The sequence below is a fragment of the Melozone crissalis genome, unplaced genomic scaffold (genome assembly GCF_028551555.1).
Source record: "Melozone crissalis strain CALT ecotype California unplaced genomic scaffold, PUWL_Pcris_2 ptg000019l_1, whole genome shotgun sequence".
Lineage (NCBI taxonomy): Eukaryota > Metazoa > Chordata > Aves > Passeriformes > Passerellidae > Melozone > Melozone crissalis.
In genome coordinates, this window is record NW_026535797.1 from 13,070,367 (window position 1) to 13,091,340 (window position 20,974).

Sequence of the window (20,974 nt, forward strand, 5' to 3'; positions counted from 1 at the left end):
GCACCCTCATTCCAAGCCTTGGTCCCCTGGGTGGTGTGGCAGCGCGTTGCCAGCCCACACCACATCCTGTTTTTCTACTTGAATGCACTTTCAGTTGGTGCTCTAATTGATGAAATGGACCCTTCAGACGTGCAGCTGTTGCTCTTTTAAGCCCAGCATTAGCTGTGTCGTGTCGAATTGAGCTGAGACCTCTGGCTTCATATTAGTTGTGACTGTCTACTCAGCTTTCACAAGCTCAATCTTGCTTCTCACAGTGCCCTTGTTTTCTCCTTATCTGCAGCTCTCCCACCTCTTCCTGCACCCACCCTGCTGAGCTCTCTCAGGGCACTAACTGCATCATATGTCTCCATAGGCATGACAGCATCAACCCTTGACCCAAGAGCACTGGCAAACTGATGGTTTAGCAGCTGCTTTTGCTGGTGCCTGTCCCACAGCTGATCCATCTTTGTGGGTGCCCAGCCCATCTCAATGCACATTGCAGGCATGGGATATATAAGGTGTTAATGTCTGGCTACGAATATGCTCCAGCCATTCAGGTTTATGCTCTGTGTGGCTTTGTTTCTGCTCTTTCCAGGGCTTCAACATCAAAAGTGTACAGTCTCAAGGCTTCAAACTGAACGTATGGGACATAGGCGGACAGAGGAAGATCAGACCATACTGGAGGAACTATTTTGAAAACACTGATATCCTTGTGAGTATTGGCTGCAGCTGAATGCTGTGTTCATGCAATGGCTTTCCAAGGTCTCAGCCAGAAATTCAGAAACAAGTAATGTAATGTCCCAACCCTCAGTAACACCATTGCCATTGTAACAGGAGTTATTCTGAGCTAAATGGCAAGATTGGTTGAGTGCAGTAAGAAAAATATAGTTATGTTTGCAGAAATCATTCAGTTGCATGTTTTTACTTTCACAGGATGGTGCTGTTTATAGCCAGTTCCTTTCCTCTCATCTCAGTCTCTTTCAAATGAAAGAACATTAATAACATGTACTTTACCCATCTATAGCTCCTTTCACTGGAGACTCTGAAGGCCTGTCATGGGCATTAGTGTCTTAAACATCATGTATAGAGGTAGGTCAGTATGGTGCTCTTGTTTTATAGGTAGGGAAACTGAGGCATAAGAATTAAATGCTCTGTCTGGCATCAGATAAGAAGGCTTCTGAGTGAGGGACACAGAGAGACCCCTTGTCTTTTCTTTTTCTCCTTTAATTGTAAGGCTGTCTTTTAATGGTTTTGACAACTTAGCTGTAATTACTTTACAATTAGCTACAGATGACCACAATTACATTTACAGTGCAGGACCTTTGTTTTTCCATGCCAGAGCACATTGCCCTGGGACCCTCCAGGTGCTGTCTTGGCTAGTTTCAAAGATCACCTCTAGCATGCAGTCACATATGCCAGGATGAAGGCAGACTGGGGGCTGCAGGCCTCTCTGCCCCAAGCACTATTGCCTGTGGGAACAGAGAAAAACCAAGGTCTGCAGACTCCCACGGGAAAGTAGGAAGCGCTCTCAGAAGGACACCATTCCTCCCTCCTGTCACACATATACTCAGTAATGTGTCAGAAGCTTCAGTGCACTTGCGTGGAAGGATTAGTGCAACTAGGAATAGGACTCTGTTCACCAGGGCTCGTGTCCAGTTGCTGAAAGGCCTAGCTGTGCCTGCAGGCTTAGAAAACATTGTCCAAATGAAGCTATTACTTGAATGTGACTAGTAAACCCTTGATGCTCTCTTTTGCCAATCTTCATTTTTGAGCCTCAGTTTGGAATCTAAAGTTCAGAAACAGCCACCACTGCATAAACCCAGCTGATTGCTTTTGCAAAGAAGAACTGTGAGATTTTTTATGGGGTATGATCTGGGTTTGAGAAACGAGCAGGACACACACTATGCTCCTCTGTGGCTGTTGAGGACAGAGATGGTGTGGCTGTGAGGCTACTGTGCCTTGATTTGGCCCAGGCTCTAGCGCTGTAGGTGGTGGGGAGGCAATAAGTGTGCAGATCAAGGTCAGCCCTGCAAAGCAGCAGCATTGGGATCTCTGCCTGCTGTGGCAGGTGCTCAGGATGCCGAGGCTGTGCAATGACAAAACAGTATCTGGAAGACTCTGCTGGCAAAGACAATAAACTACACTGGCCTGTTGCCTTCCACCCTTCCTAGTGGAGGTGCAGAAATAAAGGTGAATTTGAAGACTGAAGGAGATGAAAGCAGTTGTTTTCCCTGCCCCTCTCTCACCCCAGTTAAAGCAATGTACAGAAAAAAAAAACCAAACTCTTCATATGACTAAGAAAATGAGTGGATAGAAGCAGAATCAGTTTGGGGGAAGCAGCAGTGTGAATTCAGAGAAATAACTGGTGCACCAATGGACTTGAGTTCCCCTAGCTGCACTTCATGCTGACACCCAGTCCCAAACTGGGAGATGTTGGCATGTTGGGGCAGTGCTTTGCTATTCAATACACACCAAAACTGGGATCACATGTATGCTGATGGCATGCTCTGTCTTCTGCCAGTCCTTACCCCTGTTTTAGCCAGTAATTTTACCCTCTGACAAACCTGGTGCAGATTGTGCATTTATAAATTGAGCCAATTTATCCCTCCTGCTATTTCTTCATCTAGTCCCACCACTTGCAATTTCTGCCCAACCCATTTATTCCAGGCTGTGTTTTGGCTTGTTTCTCAAAGGAGGTACCCAGCTTTACAGGAATTTCTTTCTCAAATCTCCATTCTCCGGCATGGTGTTCCAATTGGTAAACTATGTTACCAAGCCCCACAGGCAAAAACAGCTCTTGTGTGGCCTTGGCCATAAAAGGAGGTTGGACATGAGATACACTACAGTTCCCAGGACCCCCTGCTTCTCTCTTCCCCTAAACTGCATTGCATAAAACAGAAAGGACCCTCCAAAGAGTATTAAAAAGCAGGAAGTAATTACAAATTCAAATCCATGCAGGTGCCTTTGAATGAGAGCTTGGTCTTGCATCACACACCTGTGATATTTGGAAGCTTAACGCAGGCAAATAAGGTGTGGATATCTGGCTGATTGCATATTCAGACAGGCACCTGCAGCTATTTGGCACAGTGCTTGCTGGTTTGGAAGTAGGCACTCGGCACATACTTTGCTTTCTCTGTGCTGTGCTTTTGTGGCTTTTGCCCCAAGCACTGTTGTATCTAGTTCTCATCTTGCAAAACAGCTCCCTAGTGAGGAATGAGCAGTGCAAGGGAAAGCCTGGCTGAATGGGACCCAGAGCCATTCCTTCCCAGTTAGAGAAGCACTGCAATATGGAAGGTGCTGCCTTTCAGCTCACAAGCAGCACTCGACCATTGCATTAATGTGTTGTGGACTTCCCCAGAGATGGCCAGAGGGAGGACAGATGACAGTCCAGTCTCACCCCAGAACACAACTGCCAGCCCTGCAGCTTCTGCCTTTCTTTTGCTCTGTGTTTCCTACCCTACACGGGATGCACAAGGGTGGATGCCTGGTAGGGGCGGGGAGGCCGTGTGTAGCTGATGCAGTATTGGTGCACGTGCTGGGGATCACCCTGCAGGGAGAGGCCCGTGTGTCATGCCCACGGGCTGGTCCCCATCACGTGGCAGCGGGTGCGTGCTCTGCTGACGCATCCCAACGCAGCTGCGTCCAGCCCTGCCGCTCCCCCAGCCCCTGTCAGTGCACATCAGCCCCCCAGTGATCTGCACAGCGGCTGGGAGGTTGCTGGGTTACCTCCTCAGGCCTTGCATACAGATTTTCCTGCTGCGTGTTTGGTCCCATTTCAAACAACTCAAATGCCGCTCATTAAGAGAGTGCCTATAGTTTAATAGATATTGCTGCTAGAGATCTTCCCTCCTCCTACTATTTGATCGAAATCATCCTAGAAGCATGGAGTCTTATGCTGAGACTGCCTGCAAGGATGCCATTTATCTTGATGGCAGGGTGCTGTGCTCATCTATTCCCTGGAAACCAGGCTGACACTTGCTCCCTGTAAGCCACCAAAGTGCATGCAGATGACATGCTAGCAGCTTCAATCACTACTGATGGGGAATGGCAGCAACTGGAAGCAAAATGCTCAGTATTTGTCACCAGTCCCATGCCTGTCTGCTATCCCAGCATCCTTCTTCAAAAACCTTCATGTATCAAGCAATGAAAAAGGGATACCAGTCTATTCTTGCCTGCATGTTGTACTGAGGTTCCCCATTTTTTTAGATGGCAACTGAAGATGGAGTCTTGCAGGCTGAATCCAGCCTTCATACCCAACCACCCTCTCCAAGAGGCTACAGTAGGATTGCCTGATGGAGACAAACTCAATGTCCCCAACACATTCATGTGTCCCCTGAGTGCCATTGTGTGCCTTGGTGGCTTATTAAGGAGGTGATGCTAGAGAGCAGCACGGCACAGTCACACCAGGCCAGTGTTTGTATACTTTGCTGGGGTGAAAGGCCATGTCTGGCTCCCCAGGTTTTGCCCTCCTAAGGTCAGCTTCAGCTTGTAACAATAAGTTTGGAACAATACCATCAATCTCCCGTTCTCTTCAGATAATATATGCTGTGGTGATGGTGACAGCATCCCAGTGCTTCTGCCAGCTCCTTTCTGATTCTACCCACATGGTTGTCCACTCCTCTGGCATTAAAAGAGGTGGTTCCTCTCCTTTCAGAACATCATGAAGTTTTGTCAACATTTGCTGCAAATAATAGCAAGGATCTTTGTGCCCAAAAGTGTAAACTCACTTAAGCACATGCTGCTGTGGAAGAGTAACTTTTCTTGTCATTTCTTTTTTCAGATCTATGTCATTGACAGTGCAGATAGGAAGAGGTTTGAAGAAACAGGTCAGGTAAGTTACTTAAGCCCAGCTTCCTTTGAAGTAACTCAGTGCTTCTGAGTGCCCCTTGCTCACAAAAGTTAGGAAGAAGATTTTGTTGTTTATGAAGGAAATTTGCATTTCAAGAGACTTGCCTTTCAACATCAATACAGATTATTTTGGTAGATGTGAAACAAGGAAAATAGGTAGCCTAATTCTGTTTAAATAGAACAGTGTTCATTAAAGTTATACAATAATAGCAAATGGAGCCTATTACTGAAAGCACAAACTTCTCTAAGTCCTTTAAACCTTGCCAAACCAGGACCCTGAGGAATCCTATTTTCTTATTTACGAAGCTGAAATGGAAATCATATTGACTTGATTGTCTTTTGGACGTAATTGTAAAAAAGCTAAGAACTATCTAACTAATACTAGCCAGAAAATAAGATTTCCGTTTTACAAAGTTCTGATGTTTTGTAACATTTTTTGTTTTAGGTTGGAACAAAAATAGGACTTAAACTTCATTGTGTAAAATTCTGAAAGTGACAGTGTCCCAAAATAGCTGGCAATAGATTTACCCCACAGAAATGGGAGATGTAGATTAAAGCCTTCTGTTCTGCCTGATTTGAAGGAGATACTTGATCTTTTGCCTCTCAAGTCTCATGGACATACCCCAACAGAAGAACTGTTGGTTGTTCTAGGGGTGGGGGAATCTTTCCCCTGCTGGAGCAATTTCATTTTATATCAGTAATTAAATATTCATTGGGCAAAAGAGATAGAAAGGAAGCAGCAGCTTAGATCACTTGCCTGAGTCAGGCGGAGCCAACTGAAACCCCTCCTCATATTTCCGCAAACACTTTTGGTTTCAATAAATCAGCCGTGTCAGATGAAAGACCTATTTTGTTGAAAATTTCCCAGCCAATTCTGTTTATAACTCCATCCTCTCATCCTGGCCTCCAAACCAAACATTGCTTTTGGGGGAGATGGAGTTGTATTTCCACTGCAGTTTAGCATCTCCCTGACTGCACTTGTTTAATCCCGAAGTTTCTATTCAGTGGATAAAAGATGTTAGAATGTTATCTGAGAGCATGAGACCTTACCAGCTAAATAAGGAGGCCACAAAAATCTCCTATACTCATCTGTCTGCAATGCCAGCAGTCCCTACAGGTTCATGTTCTGCTGAGTTTGTCATATGTTCCCATAGGGAAGCGACTTGAAACTGAGTGCCGTTTTCACATGAGACCATTGCACAACCTAGACATGACCAAAATTCAACTATTAAGGCTCATCTAGCTTGTCTTCAGCTAATCAATGCCTTCAAAATTATCAGCACTTTCCTGTGGGAGGGAGATTTCCATTTTGGGGGAGGTGGGGGTTGGGAAGTCCTCTCCTATTTAAATTGTAGTGATTAAAACTTCGAACAACCCCTTGAAACTCATGATGAGCAAAGATACCAGGGCCAGTGTGAATGGTTGCTCAGGTACAAATCAGGTCAGTCAGGCAATAACTTGAGACAGATTCCTCATACTGCCAATGTACTTGTTGTTTTTTGCTCTCCTGGGATCAGAGACTGGTAAAACATGGTGTTGTAGCCTTTAAGGCAACTGCTAATTTCAGACCAAAATTAAGATTTTTCTAACCTGCAATTGGAAGAAATAGCTTTTGAACCTTGGGCTGAGATGATTGTATACATTTTTGCTCTCTTATAATAAGATCTAGGTTTCACTGGAACACACTCTTCTAGCATTTGCCCTAAATATATTTCTAATTAGAGACAAGCATTGGTGGTTGAAGATTTTCTTCCCTTCCCTCTCACCATCTTCCCCCCACCCCACTCCCTTGTAAATGATACAGGAGCTGGCTGAGCTTTTGGATGAAGAAAAGCTTAGTGGAGTCCCCGTGCTCATATTTGCCAACAAGCAGGATTTGCTGACGGCTGCCCCTGCTTCGGAGATTGCCGAGGGACTGAACCTGCACACAATCCGGGACAGAGTCTGGCAGATCCAGTCTTGTTCAGCTCTTTCAGGAGAGGGAGTACAGGTGAGGCTCTGCAGAAGGCTTGCTGTGCCAGCAGGCCATCTGTAAGAGACTGCTGATCTGCAGGGTGGGGTCAGCACAGCCAAAGCCTTGCAGTGCAAAATGCGGGGGGTGCGTGTCTTGGGTCCTGCGCAAAGGGAAGGGAGAGCTGGGGGCCCTGGGGCTCTCTCCCCTGGTAAAGGGGAGAGCAATTGCCTCCCCACCCAGGAGCCTTTAGCTGGCCCAGATGAAGACATTGATTTCTTTTAAAGAGACTGCTGTCAGGTTAATCATTCTCACAAAACAAATTGTCTTTTACTATTAACCCTTTGACTGGTACGAGTGTGCACTCCAGAAATCTGATTTACCTTTGCTACTGATGTCATTTGGCATTTTACTAAACCCAGGCACCAGGGAGAAAAACTGATCAATTTTTCTCATCCAGAGAAATGCTAGAGTCGCACATGGAGCAACAACCACTTCTAATGTCAGCATGTGGGGCAGCAAAAACACACCGAGGGGTCTGCACTGTGTCCCTGTGCTGAACTGTAATAGTTGTGTCTTGGGCTCCTGTGCTGTAGTCAGTTCCTGCGGTATAGTAGTTCTTTGTAATGTAAATGGGACCTAGGTTTGTTTATTTCACTCTTAGGTTTTCCTGAATTAATGAGGTATTTGCAGAGCTCGAAATCTGAGTACTCCCTTCACTGATATTTAAAGAAACAGAATGGTGAAGACATTTATCTTCACTGCAGTTTCAGTAAAACCTTATTTGCAGATGCTACAGAGCAGTTCAGAATAGTGAGATCTCAAGCTGAGTATGAAGAGTCACAGAAGCAGCCCTCCATGCTGAGTGGGCAGTAAAATGGCAGATGAAATTCAGTGTTGACAAGGGCAAAATAATGCACACGAGAAACAACAATCCTAATTATATGATGATGGACTCAAAATTAGCTGCCATTACTCAGAAGCAGAGCCTTGGGAACAGAGCTCATCAAAGGCCAGAGAGGAAAATTCAAACACTGGACAATTACAAGAAAGCAAAGAAGAAACATCTTTTCTAGCAGGTTAAAGTCATTGTGAGTCCATACCTTGGATATGACCTCAAATTCTGTCTCTGCCACATTTAAAAAGGTTTTAGTAGTAATAGTAGAATCATAAAGTCCAACAAAAAATTAGGCAGAAGGGTCTTCAGAAGATCTTCAGACCAACTTCATGTTTAAAGCAGGGATAGCTGTGTGTCTAGAGGAGGTTGCTGAGAGTCTTGTCCAGTCAATATATCTAAGCATGTAAATTCCATATCCTCTCTAGGTAACCTCTTCTAGGCTTTTAACTACCCTAATCAGAAAAAAATACACTCCACATATCTGCTTAGAATTAGGACAGATTTGAGGATCCTCTCTCAGGAATGATCAGTAACACAGAGTGGCATCTGTATACAGGGATAATAAATAAATTAGGACTAGCAGTTTGTAAGAGAGAGGACAGAGAGTGGGAACATCTTCAGGATTTATAAAATAAGGTATAAAAATGTCAGATAGACTGTATGCTATTTTTACACTGCTAGAGGAAGAGCGTTCCTGATGAAATAATCAGAAAATGGTTTAAAAGAAATAAAAATAAGTGCTTCTTTGCAAGTGGCATAATTAAATTCTGGATCTCATTGGCGCAGGATGTTGGGGAGACCAAAGGTATCAGAAAAAAAACAGTATCAGAAAAATACTTAAATGAATTTCTGAAGAAGGGATGTGCAGGCAATGGCTGATCAGTAAGATCTGGAGGCAGCTTTTGACTGAGGAATAGCTTGGGCCATGAACTGGGAGCAAAGAAAGTAAGGCAGATCCTGTTCCTACATGGTCTTTCCCCTGGCATCCAGAAAGAGGATGCTGGCCTGGGCCTGTAGTTAGCTAAGCTACAAATTCAGCTATGTTGTAGCCAATGTTGTAAAGGGCTTCAGCTCTAATCTCTGCTCTGAAATTTCCAGTTCAAAGAAATCTGACCAGGAAAACAAGGCTGCCGTTGACAGGGTTTCAGGCAAACATAGTTGCCTTCCTACCCCTTCAGGCCCTTCTCTAGGTTATGGAAGTCCAAGGGAGCTCTCCAGCTGCAAAGGGGCAGTAAAGAGACAGATGAAATTCAGAGATGTGTGTTGGATGTGGAAAAAGTAAATGATACAAAGTGTCACTTTCTGTTCTTGAGCTTTGAAATGTGCTTCCTTCTCAGGCAGATTTGTGGGGTCTCTGGAGTGGGCTGCACACTTCTCCACTGACAGCACCTTCTTACTGTGCCTCCTCCCTGAAGCACAGCACATCCCTAATCATCCAGTAGTGCAAATACTCAGTCCAATACCCTCTACCAGGGAAATGAAATCTGCTTCTGCATTCACTTCCAGAAAGCAGAAGACCAGAACTAAATAAAAGTATTTGCAGGCCTATATATTTTGTTCATCATGCTTATCTAGACAAATTAGTTTAGATGCAGGATAGATAACATCCCACTTTGTTGTAGTCAGTCTCATTGCCCTAAATACTTCAGCTTATTCCATAAATGATTATTGCAGAAAAGTCAGGAAAGTCGCAAGCTCTGTATAGCTTACAGAAGAAGAGCCCCTACTTTTCTCTTCAGTCGTAACTTCAGCTCTGTCAAATCAGACAGCAAGAATGTCAAGCACTCCCTTTCCTTGCAAATGGAACAAAGTGTTTGGGGACATGGCTTTTAAACTAAACCCAGATCAGCCTAGGAAAAAACGGTGTCTTCAGTCCTGGGATGTGAAGGAGAGGTCAAACTTTAGGAGAATCAAAAAACTTGTTTAAAGAGTGAGATTAGGAAAGATGTTTTTGAGGATTGTGGTACACCAGGGCCACAGGTACCAGAGGCTCAGAACAGGAGCTCTCCATATGTGGTTAAATCTCAGGTCACCGCTTTAAGGACTTTGTTGAGAAATGACAATGAGTGGCAGCAAAATACATGGAGTTGGGGAAGCATCAGGTGTTCAGAATGAAAGCCAAGGAATGAGCACACCAACCATTGCAGGTGATGGAATGGATTAGCTGGAGTTTGATTAGCTGGAGTAGAATTAGAGACATTACTGACAGATCTTTCAAGGAAGAATGGTGGCAAATCTTGTACTAAGCACATGCAGAAACAGAGTTCATATGGGAAGATGTTTGTGATAGCTTGAAGGAAGAGCAATGAGCAAAGATAAATAATGCTGATACATGAAGGAGAAATAGTTTGAAGGTCATTTAATTAGTTTAGCAGCTAGCACCATTGTGTATAGAACTGGGTAGTTAAGACTGGGGATTTCAAGGTTAATGAGATTAGATTATGGTTAATAGAATGATATAAATTTAGAGAATTTAACTATTATTTGAAATGGGTTATTTAATAAAACTGTTAATTAAGGGGGGAATCCATATAGTCATCTTCTCTTTTAAAATTAACCATTAGGGACTCTGGAAAAGGGGCCTAGCAGTGTCCTGAGCAGGCTCAGAAGAGAGGTGACTGGGTTAACTGGAAACTCCATGTAGTGTCTCTGGATGCCAGCTGGCAGCCTCTCTTATGCCAGCTGAAGACTTCATTACCTCCCGACTGGAACTGTGGGCAGCCCTTGTCTTGTTAATCAGACTTCATGGTGCCATCGAGGCTTTTTCAAGCAAAGTGTCTTCTTGGGTCTGTTCTTATCCTCAGCCCCAGATAAAAAGCAGGAAAGCCTTTTCTCCTTGCCACAGCCATCTGGGCTCTTCTTCTGGAACAGGGTACTGACCAGCCTACACTGCAACCTCAGCGAGTGAGGGAGGTGATTACTGATGACAGCAGAGGAACATAAGGGAACTATTGCCTCACAGTGACTCTGGTGCCATGTAGGCTCTCTTGGGGTATTTGTGACCAGGTCTCAAATTGTAGCCCTTGGTGTATAAAAGCTGTGTACATTCCACCCTGGCCAGCCAGGGTTGGTGTGAAAGCAAACAGAACCCTTCTGCTTTGCTGCCTCCTCTCTTGCTGAGGTGTTATTTAGGGGCCAGGGTGTGATATTAAATATGACTCAAGGCTTGGGACTGATGTGTGCTCTGTAGCTTTTTTCTTTGAAGCAAGATTCTCCAATCTGAAGCAAGATTCTCCAATCAAGGCAGCAGGAGTTCAGCCTGCCCTGAGGAACTGTCCTCCAGAATGATGATGCAGTGTATTGTGTCCAGAGTCTCCCAAACATAATGACCCTCTGGAGACCATTAAAAGCCAGTGAAACTGAGAGTAGCCACTAAACTTTTCCAATTTATGCCAGAGCCCATCTGGCCCAAAGGATTGTGGGGAAGGCTGAGCCTCTGTATCTTCCCTGGCTGTTTCAACCTAGTTGAGAATGAAGCCCAAGACCTAAGTTATGTCTGTGCTGCAGTTCAACACTTTCATAAGGGCAAGATTTAGAGCAGGACCATCCCTGGCGGATACCACATACCAATGAGGTATCTGCAGAGCTTAGGTTTAGTCTTAGCCAGGAAAGGCTGGATGGGGATCTCCCACATCTTAACAAGGTTCTGGAGCTATTTGTAAATATGATTTAAAACCAGTGTTGATGACTGCAGCTCTCCTGGAGCAGGCAGAGCCTGTGCATGTTGAGGAAAAGCAACCATGTTTCCAGATTACAAGGCAGTGTCTTCTGATTTTTAAGTAGGGTAAGGAGGGAGTCTACAGGGATACAAGGTCTCAGAGGACAAGAAAATAAGCTTTCACCCAGGCAAAACCCAATGGATAATGTACTGGCAGGAGCCAGCCTGTATGATCACCAGAGGTGCAAGGAAATGACAGATAATGAAGGCACAGCCCTGGCTGTGCAGAGGGAGAAGAAAGTGACAGTTAAAATAACGCATACCAAAAATGCTAGAGATTGAAAATTTTGCACTTGCCTGACCCAATTTGTTATGGCAGACAGAGGATTACATGAAAGGATTAAGCTTTTCTGTCCTTAAGGTCACATTAGGGGTCACAAGTTTGTGGCCTTGCCTGATCCCAGGCTTGCAGGGGAGCAGAAATCGTGAGGCTTTTTATGGGGTGGAAAGGACTTGTTCGCTGTGTTTGAAGTCAGATTACTTCACTCCCATAGCCACAAAGCTGATAATGCAGAGAATAAGCAAGCAGTGGGCTAATCTTAAGCAGGACTTTTTATTTCTCCCAGGGAAGGCTCTACCAGTACTTTCCCAAAGGGCCTTGGAGTACAGCTCCCTTGGTACAATAGCAGATGGGACTGCAGCAAGGCGGGGTTTTGTGAGCAGCATTTCTCTGCAAGGAGCGTTATCCTCTTCCCTGGGGTTCTCTCTCTTTGCTTTGGTAAAGTTTACTAGCTGCTTGTTAAGGAGCTAAGAGAGGCAAAGCTGTAAGATCTGAAATCTTTCCCTGGCTAAGTTTTCCCAGGGTTGACTTGAGGCTGGAATACTAATATTGTATCCGCCTCAGTCCTCAGAGTACCTGCCAATGTTTCTGTGTCTCAACAAAGCAGCACAAGGACATCTATCAAGATCTAAATGTTACTGTAGGGATTATACTTTCTTCACAGAACCATCTTTTAAACATGCAGATATAGGGACAGAGTGTGCAGGGACAAAGGATGACAACAGTTGACTCCTTGAGGACTTGACTCTTTCAAGCACTGTTTCCTCCTTCCCATATGCCTTTCCTATAGCAGCTCTTTGTATTTGTAGCAGCTTCCCTGGATTTCTTTATCTTACCAATGCTCTGTGCTGCTTCACACCATAGGTAGAAAAACTGCAAATGTACCTTTTAGGTTTTTTTGCTTTCCATTGCATTTGGTATTCTCCAAAGCATCTGGGGACACTGCAGAACAACACCCCCCTTCAAAAAAAAAAGTTGCACCAGAAGCTGCAGACGTAGCCGAGGAACGCATCTCACATACACCTTTCTGATACAGCTGAACATGTTAATTTTCCCTTTATCACTGTCAGGCAGGGGGATATTTACAATTAAATGTGATTTTTTCCTGTCAATTAACTCATGCCAGAAGAGAGTTTTTAAAATCTATTTCTGCTTTAAAAGTTTGGTGACCTACTTACGTATTTCAAGCGTGTTTGGAGTTCACCTTTCCTCTTGCATTTTGCTATGTCATTCTCTTGCCCTCGTTAAATGCTTCATGCAGCCAGGCTCCCAGCCATGGTAAATCCCATCATAAACTCTGCTTTATGACCCTCGCTGCGCTGGTGCTGCAATGGTCTGCCTTTCTCCTTGCCCAGCTCCCCAATGGCAGCAGGCAGTGTTTTAATCACTGTGAATTCAGGTTGTGGTCAGATTAGGTAGAAGATAGGATGCGTGTTTGTTGTTTTGCAGTGATGTATTGTTTCTGGGATTACTGTGCTGAATAGCAGAGGGTGTCAGCTGATATTTATTACTTTAAGCTGTCTCAGCTGTTCTGGTTCAGCAAATAAACCTACATTCAAAATGAATGAGGAGCTCTGCTTGCCTTGTATGCCATGATGTGTGCAAATGTGATTATTGCTTCCAAGGCAGGGGAAGCTGAAATCATTGTGAGAGCATTTTTAGTTATTTATTTATTTTTACTCTTTGCAGGCAATCATGCAGATTTCTAAAGCACACAATGAAGTTAAAGGCTTGACACCTCTCCTTCCAGCCCCATTGTTAAGCCCTGGCATTCCTCATGCTGGGAATCACTCGCTCCCTCTCTCTCTAAAGTGATAAGCTTTAAACCATGCTATTGATTGCTTAAGGCATTACATGTTTTACACCTAGGTTATCAGTGTTATTGAAAGGGGAAGACACAAAGCTACCGGGCCTTAAAATGAATCTACCTCTCATCTTTTCCCATTTGCTCAGAGGATTTCAGACAATTTGTTTTACACTGATCTCTGCTGGGGAGATAAATAAATGAAACTGAAGACACCAACCCTCCCCAAGGTTAGAGTTAGAAGTGTTATTAGTGTAGGGCCTCATGCACCCCAGCACAAACTGGGCTCACTTATTCTTTATTTAACACAGCAACAAGGGCTGATTTCAAAAGTTGCTGCTCCCCTTCAGATAAGAAGTGTCACATAGCGCAGTTATCAAGGTGAATTGGTATTTTCAAGTGAGAACCTCTCTGCTTCTGATTAAGCCCTGAGGACTCCCTCTCTTCTCTCTTAACTCTTTAGCTCCCCTCTGACATGGCCACCACCTTTGTGGCTGAGGGACAGCATAGAGGCGCAGCAGTGAGTGTCAGCTCACGCAAAGGGCCTGCTGTACTCTACCTTGGGCTGCCTGTCCTTGGAGAAGCTGAGCTCCTTGGCAGCCTTTTGGCACTCTGGGAACAAGGGAATAGGAAATCAGCAACACTGCTACCGTAGGGATACCAGTGACGTTTGCTCAAAAGCTCTGACCTTTCTTAGGGTCTAACTGAGGTTGTTGTGGTAATGATACAAAAATGACCACTGAACATAATACAGTGAAATCCCCCCACTCTGAACTCTGAGGTGATATTTGCCTGACTTCCACACAAAGATGTGGTGTTCCTCTCTCATCCCCAAAACCCTACCTTTTGCCTTCAGCCTCCCTATCTGCAGAGGTACCTCATAGACAGGACAGAGGTAAGGGATTTGATGGGACACAAATATGAGGAGACTGTGCATCTTGCACTCCATTGGGCACGTCTCCTAACAGATAAGTGACAGGAGCAGATGAAGCTTTGGCTTTCAATAGCATATCCCATTCTGGGATCTCAGCAATAAATTCACAAATTGGGTATTCACAGCACAAGTGTTGCTGTCCTGCTTGCTCTGGCCAGAGAGGTCACCCACACATTTTTACAGAGATACCTTAAGGAGTATATCAGCCTCTTAAAACAGGACCACAGAGCTTCTTACTGAACCCCTGTGGGATCACTGAGGGCCCATTTTCTGTGGGGTCCCTGAGGAACAGGGAGCAGGGTCCAGGTCTGGTTATTGCAGTGACTTTCATGAATCTGGATTTCAAGGCTTGCAGATGAACAGAGAATTAGACCTGTTTTCTTAACAGGGGGCTGACTGTGTAACAGTCTCCTAAAATCCAGTCTCAAAGATAAGATGACTTGCTCAAGATTACACAAATCATCTGTAGCCAAACCTGGAACAGGGTCTTCATCTGCCACTGACGTACCTTGACTGCAAAGTGATCCTTCCTCGTAGGACCTAAACATAGTGATGTGATGAGATGATGATACTTTTTTATGGTCAGATGAAAGATTTAATGACCTCTGTGTGACAACATCTACCAAGCAAGGAAGCACTTATTTTTTTAACCTACAATGGTTTTGGGGACAGAAGGGCAGGCAGGGGGTCAATGAGGAGGCAGAACATGATGCTTGCAGAATGGTGGTGGGGTAGGCTTGGGGGATTCCTCCTCCTGTCGCTTGACTAACGTTACCTTTCTCTGTCTGAAGGACGGCATGAACTGGGTGTGCAAAAATGTCAGTACTAAGAAGAAGTAAAGCGTTCTGAGCTGCATGGAAATGGAGGAGCGGTGGGAGCAGAATTCTAGCCTGAAAACACTAATTTGCTGCTTTCTGACCAAATGTTTTTCCATCTGTGCACAGCTACAGCTGTTAAAAGAAAAAAAAAAAAAGAGAGAAAAAAGGGAACAGTGTTGGTTTAAACCTACTGCTGGATTTGGAACTTGACCTGCTCTTTAGTATCAATTTTTTTATCCCAATAAAGGAATTACATATTTCCTCCCTATGCATAAGTAGTATTAAATGTCTGATTAGCAAGCAAGTTTGTAAGCAGAAGCAAGACTGATTCAGTGTGGAGCAGAGGGAGTGGTGAGTTACTGTAGTGGCTTAGATGCATAGGAGCTGCCCTAATAGGCGCGGTTGCTGAGGACACGCTCGGCATCAGTCACAGCTTCCCCTCAGTGACAGATAAAATGCAGTTGTGTTACCAATTGTGGGTAGTTTCTTAAAATAAAGCTGCTAAGGAGTCATTTGTGTAACAAGGGTAGAAGACTTCCACATATTCCTATAGCCATAAAAGAGGAGTTTGATGATAACGAGGCACTGTTGCATTGCGACACCGCTGTAGAAGGGAGAGAAGGGTTATATGTGTATAATTGAAGCTCTTTGCAGTTGGAATAATGCAGGATGAGCGTGCCTAGGGCTTTTCTCGCAGCTGAAGGAGAGTTTAGCCCAACATTTCACCTTGAGCCAGCAAAAATGTTGCTCCTCCGTTCAATAAGTTCCATATGTGAGATTAGTCTTGATGTTGAACAATCCCTGTTGATTTTCCCTTGATGTTAAGGCAACTCTACAGGAAAATGCAATTAAGTCCATGATTACTTTCTAGAATGAGATATCAGGTCCCAGGTTTCCTTCTTTGAAATGTGCAAAATGTATTCTCCTACCCCACCAACTCAGCATGCCTTGCCTGGCTCTTGCAGGGCCTTGGGGGACTGCCCCACAGCAGGCTGGCTGTCCAATGCCGGAGGTGCCCCAGCCTGGTGCTGGCTGTGGATTGCCCGGGTGGAGGGTGAGGATCCTGGTGAACAGCAGATGGGAAGTGCTCTGTAAAACGAGCGTTCATTCTTCCCCAGGCCGGCTTCCCTTTAAAAGGACACAGTTGCTGAAATGGGAAAGAGAATGTGATTTCCACCTCCTCCTCCCCAATTCAAATCTAGCCCCACACTGACAGGGGAGCGGGAGCGATTAGCACGCCGAAGTAGCCATGTCCTGCATGAAGCGAGTTTGGTGACTCCTGGGCCAGTTTCTAATGCACAGATGGTAGAATAATCCCACTGCCCTGCTTGCCAGCTTTGTTTGCTGCCTGCCTGCGAAAGGCCAGAGATTGACTGGGGACTGCATTACCCCTTCCACCTCCTGGAGACGGACGGTGGCGCAGGATGGGAGAGCTGCATGTACTAAAGCATGTGGCTTTACCACGCCTCAGCGAGTTGACTCATGGACCCAGGCAGACGGCTGACACCCCTGGAGCTCCCAGCTCTTTTCTCCTCCCTTCCCCTGGACATCTCCACCTCACGGCACAAACATCTGCACTGTACGTGAAGCAGCCCATGGCTGTCTCTGTGTTACAGCCTGGCATATTAAAATCATCTGGGGCACATTCCAGGTCCCCCCATACATCAGGATGTACAGTAGCAGTTCAGGGATGATCCGTGTGTAGTTCAGCTGTCTTTGCTGTGGCTGGGGGCACAGGGACAGCTGGGACAGCAACTGCTTTAGCAATCCAACTTTAATCTGCCTGTGTCCGTGAGTCAGCACCCTCCGAGTACATCTGTCTCCAGCAGGGAGGCAGGACACGCATGCCGGAGTAGCAGAGCCTTGCTTTAAAAATCAGACGACCGGGGAGTGGGGTGGGGGGGAAGAGCGGGCTCAAGTGAGCTGTTAAGCAATCGCTAATGACAAAGTGACACAGCTTCGGCTTTGCATGGATTGAGTAAGGAGTCATAAGATGAGATGTTCATTTAAATGCAGCTTGCTCGGTAACTCCCCAACTGTGCAGGCTTATCGGGAACGCTGCAAATTTGAGTATGGCATGTTCCTGAGTCAGTCCAAGGAGGAGAAATTCATCCCAGCATCACCTTTTCCTTGCAAATAATGCATTTGCCTGATGCAAGCAATGTAAAGAATTACAGCCCTTTCCTGTGGGCAGGCTTGTGCTGGCTGGGTGGCAGAGCTTTGTGACAGATAGTCCCCAAGCTTTGGATTTGCACACATTGCTTACCAGATGCAGAGGGAAATGCTCGGGTATCTCTCTGGCCCAGGCAGGACAGGGCAGAGCATCCTTTGGAGCTCAGGCATTGATCTTTCACGCTTGCAGGGGACTTGAGTTGGTGCTTTCCTGCTCCCTACTCTTTTAGCAGTGGCAAACTTAGTCTGTGACACTGCACCAGTTCCACAGTTGGCTTCCTGGGGCTGAAAAGAATCTAGGAGGGTAATGTGGTTTTTTAAAGTCTCATGTTGCTTAAACTTGGAAATATGTGTAAAATAAATATGTAGTAATTTTCCTAACACTTTAGTTGGGAAGGAAAAATTGCCTTATTGAACTCAGGATCCAGAAACATTTGCTGGCTCATTCATTATGTTTACTTGTAGCCACACGTATTGGCTGCTTGCATCTGTACCTGCCAGAGTGTCACCTGTAACCCAGTAGTTAATTTGGTTTTCCCATGCTAGGTGGTAAGAGAGGAAGACCGTGATAGAGTGAGCTGTGCTGGGAGGATGGAGGTGGGGGGTTAAAATGACCATGTCTTAAGTATATCATCCTACAGTGATGGCTGTAAATGTTTGTTGTATTCTAAATGTTTCTCTGTGCAACCTGGTGAAAATGTGTAAGAATTTGAGGTTCTGTTCACTTGCTCCTCCTTATCTGAATGTATTTACGTCTGCTATGGCCTCTGCAGGGCTCCCTGCCCTGGGCATCACCTGGCTGAAAACCACCTGGACAAGTGTCTGGGGCCAGCCAGAAACGCCTGCCAGCGATCAATGCAGCCGCTGCCCCTCTGCCAGCCCTCAGCCCTGCCCTGCCGCAGGGCTCCGTCCTTCCAGCGCTGTCAGCTTCGCCCTCCTTTAAACTGAGGCGGGGGGAACCAGGCGGCTCCTTGCTATGGGGGCAGCTCTGCCACACGTCCCATCAATTCCTGAATTTTTTAGCCAGGAGGGACCGTTGTGTTCCTGTTTCCTGACCTCCCGCGTAACACGGCCCGTGAAACCCCTCCCGCCGTGGTGACCCGCGGCTGAGCTGAGCCCCTGTGGTAGGAAGAAACCCAGCCATGATTTAAAGGCTCCGAATGACAGGCAGACCTCGGGACGTTTGTCACAGGGGTTAATTCCCTTCCCGTGCTTCACTTTCACATCATTAAATCTGGTTCTACCTTTGCGATAGATGAAAGAAGCCTCTCCTGCTCCTGCCCTGTTCGTTCCCTGGAGGGGAGAGGCGCCGGAGAAGTGAAATTCTCCAAGGGCATGTAAGAAAACCTGAGTCCAAGCCCCTGCTCTGATGTGAGTGGGGTGTGGGGACTCGTGTCCTCCCCAAGCTGTGGCCGTGTCCCCCACTGCAGCTTTGCTGGAGAATGTCTCTCCTGCCCTGGGAGAGTGCTTGCCAAAGCCTCTTGCAACCTTCTCCCATTTGCCCACTACCTATGATGTTTCTTGCAGATTAATGACTTGTCTCTCTGTCAAAACTATAACTGGTCACCAGACTCTTTTTGTGAAGTGTACTGGGATGAGACCAGCCCACTCCAACATGCTCACTCTTCTCCAAAAGCAAAAGATGGCGGCTGTTGCATTCCCTGGGCCGGCCAGGTCCACGCAAGCTCTTTCTTTTATGTTCCCTTTTTGTATTTCACCAAAAAGGGATATTTGCAGTATCTGGTCATGTTGTTACTCAGTGTATAATTTAGATGTCTTTGTCAAAAAAAAAAAAAAGGAAATAAATTAAAATTTAGTAGAAAGACAACTGGTGTTTGGGGGTGATCCTTTTTTCTTCAGCAGGTTCATCTTCTGCCAGGATTGTCTCTTCCCAAGGAGCTTCCAGTCAGGTCACAAAGCTGCTCTTCCATTGCTCCAGTCACACCACCAGAAATGGTTGCTGGTACTAGAAGTGATCAAAACTGTTGAAGAAGCCTTTTTCCTTTGGATTTACAGTATTCTAAAACTATCAGAGAAGTCAGCCAGAGAGAAAGGGAAACTCTGGGAGGATCTTCTTTTTTCAAAAATTTTGTTGTAGGTTAAAAAAAGCATGTCGTGAAGCACGTTCTCTACTGACCTGGCAGGAAAAGGGAAGGGGAAAAAGAAAAGCAGCAAACTGTTTGGGTTTGGTTCAGTGAAATGAGGTTGGGAGGGGGTTAGGAGGGAGAGAACCAAATCTGTTGCTTTCCAACTAATCTGACTCATTACTGTTCCTGCAACACCCAGATGGGCCAAAAAGCAAGAAACTGTTAGAACTCTTATAAGCATCAGGTTCCTCCCTGCACAGTCACAGTCAGGATGCCTGGAAGGCTGTCAGAGCCACTGGAAAAAAAACATTATAGATGGTCACACTTACCTTCTTTTCTCTTTTTTTTAAGGCACGCTTTATACTCAGTCCTGGTATTTTTTGAGCAAAGTAGGAAATACTTTTTCATCTTGTTTGCCTAATGGATTGGATGTGAAAAATATTTCTCTGGCAAGTGAACACCCTGAGAGTTGTTTGACTTGTCACAGCATTATGTATCGGCCCCTGCGGCCCCCGGGCCCCGAATGGCTGCGCTTCCCCTCTCCTGCTGCTGTTTGGGGTGGGATGCAGTAATTTATGGGGAGGCTGCGTGTGACCTTGCGTGCGTCTGCTGGAGCGAGCCGCGGGTCTCTTCCCTGCACAAGCCCCACTTTACATCCGCATGATGAATTTAATGCTCCCGAAAGGACAAGGAACCGAGCGGATTGGGCATGGGGAGGAGGAAAAAAAGAAAATAATAATCTGCAGCCTGCAGGAGAAAAAAACACTGAGATTTTTGTTCCTCTTTGACCAGTATTTCCCTGTTTATGGCCTCGCAGCCCCGGACGCCTGCCTTTATCGGAGCAGAGGAGTGCTCTGTGGCCGCAGAGCCGGATATTTCAGCCTCCGTGTTCTCGCCGCGTTGGCATTCCCAGCCCGGCCGTGCTCTGCTGGGACACGTTGGAGCGGGGCAGCTGGACTGATGGCCACGGCCGTGCTCCAGCCCACCCACCCGGGCACCCACCCAAGCGCTGGCTGAAGCTTTTTTCATTTTATTTTGTTTTGTTTAAGTGGAAACAAGCTCGCACCGCAGCCTCGTGATTGGCTTCTGCCGAAATGGCAGCTTTGGGCTCAGTTGGCTGAATTTGGGCTTGTTGGATTTTTTATTGCAATCTGTTCACTTATTTCCCTTCCCAGCACCAATTGGAAGCAAAACTTCTAAAGCTGTGGTCAGGCTGTGCCCGTGCTGGGAGATGCTGTGAAAGGCTTGCTGGAAACAGCATGGGGTGGGGGGTGCCTCCTCTGCATTTCCTATGTATCTGTCTGACTGAGATGAGTATCTGTATAATTTTTAATGGGAAAAGGAAAAAAAAAATCACATTCAGAAGAGGAAGGGTTGGAAGGATCCTCTCTGCTTTCAACGTTCCATGACCGCCTGTCTCTGAGCTGCAGCCCTCCGAGCGGCACAGTCAGCCAGCCAAACACAGCCTCAAGTAAATAACCCTCA

General features: G+C 45.8%; 1 protein-coding gene across 1 annotated transcript in view; it reads left to right on the top strand.

Moving 5' to 3' along the window:
- Positions 1-17,486, top strand: part of ARL3 (ADP ribosylation factor like GTPase 3) — a 28,161-nt gene extending 10,675 nt beyond the window's left edge. Inside the window, exons 3-6 of the mRNA XM_054276699.1 lie at positions 575-691; positions 4,760-4,810; positions 6,632-6,817; positions 15,204-17,486. Of these exons, the coding sequence (XP_054132674.1) occupies positions 575-691; positions 4,760-4,810; positions 6,632-6,817; positions 15,204-15,251 (402 nt within the window). The 3' untranslated portion in view covers positions 15,252-17,486. The remainder of the gene's footprint in view (positions 1-574; positions 692-4,759; positions 4,811-6,631; positions 6,818-15,203) is intronic.
- The last annotated feature ends 3,488 nt before the right edge of the window (positions 17,487-20,974 follow it).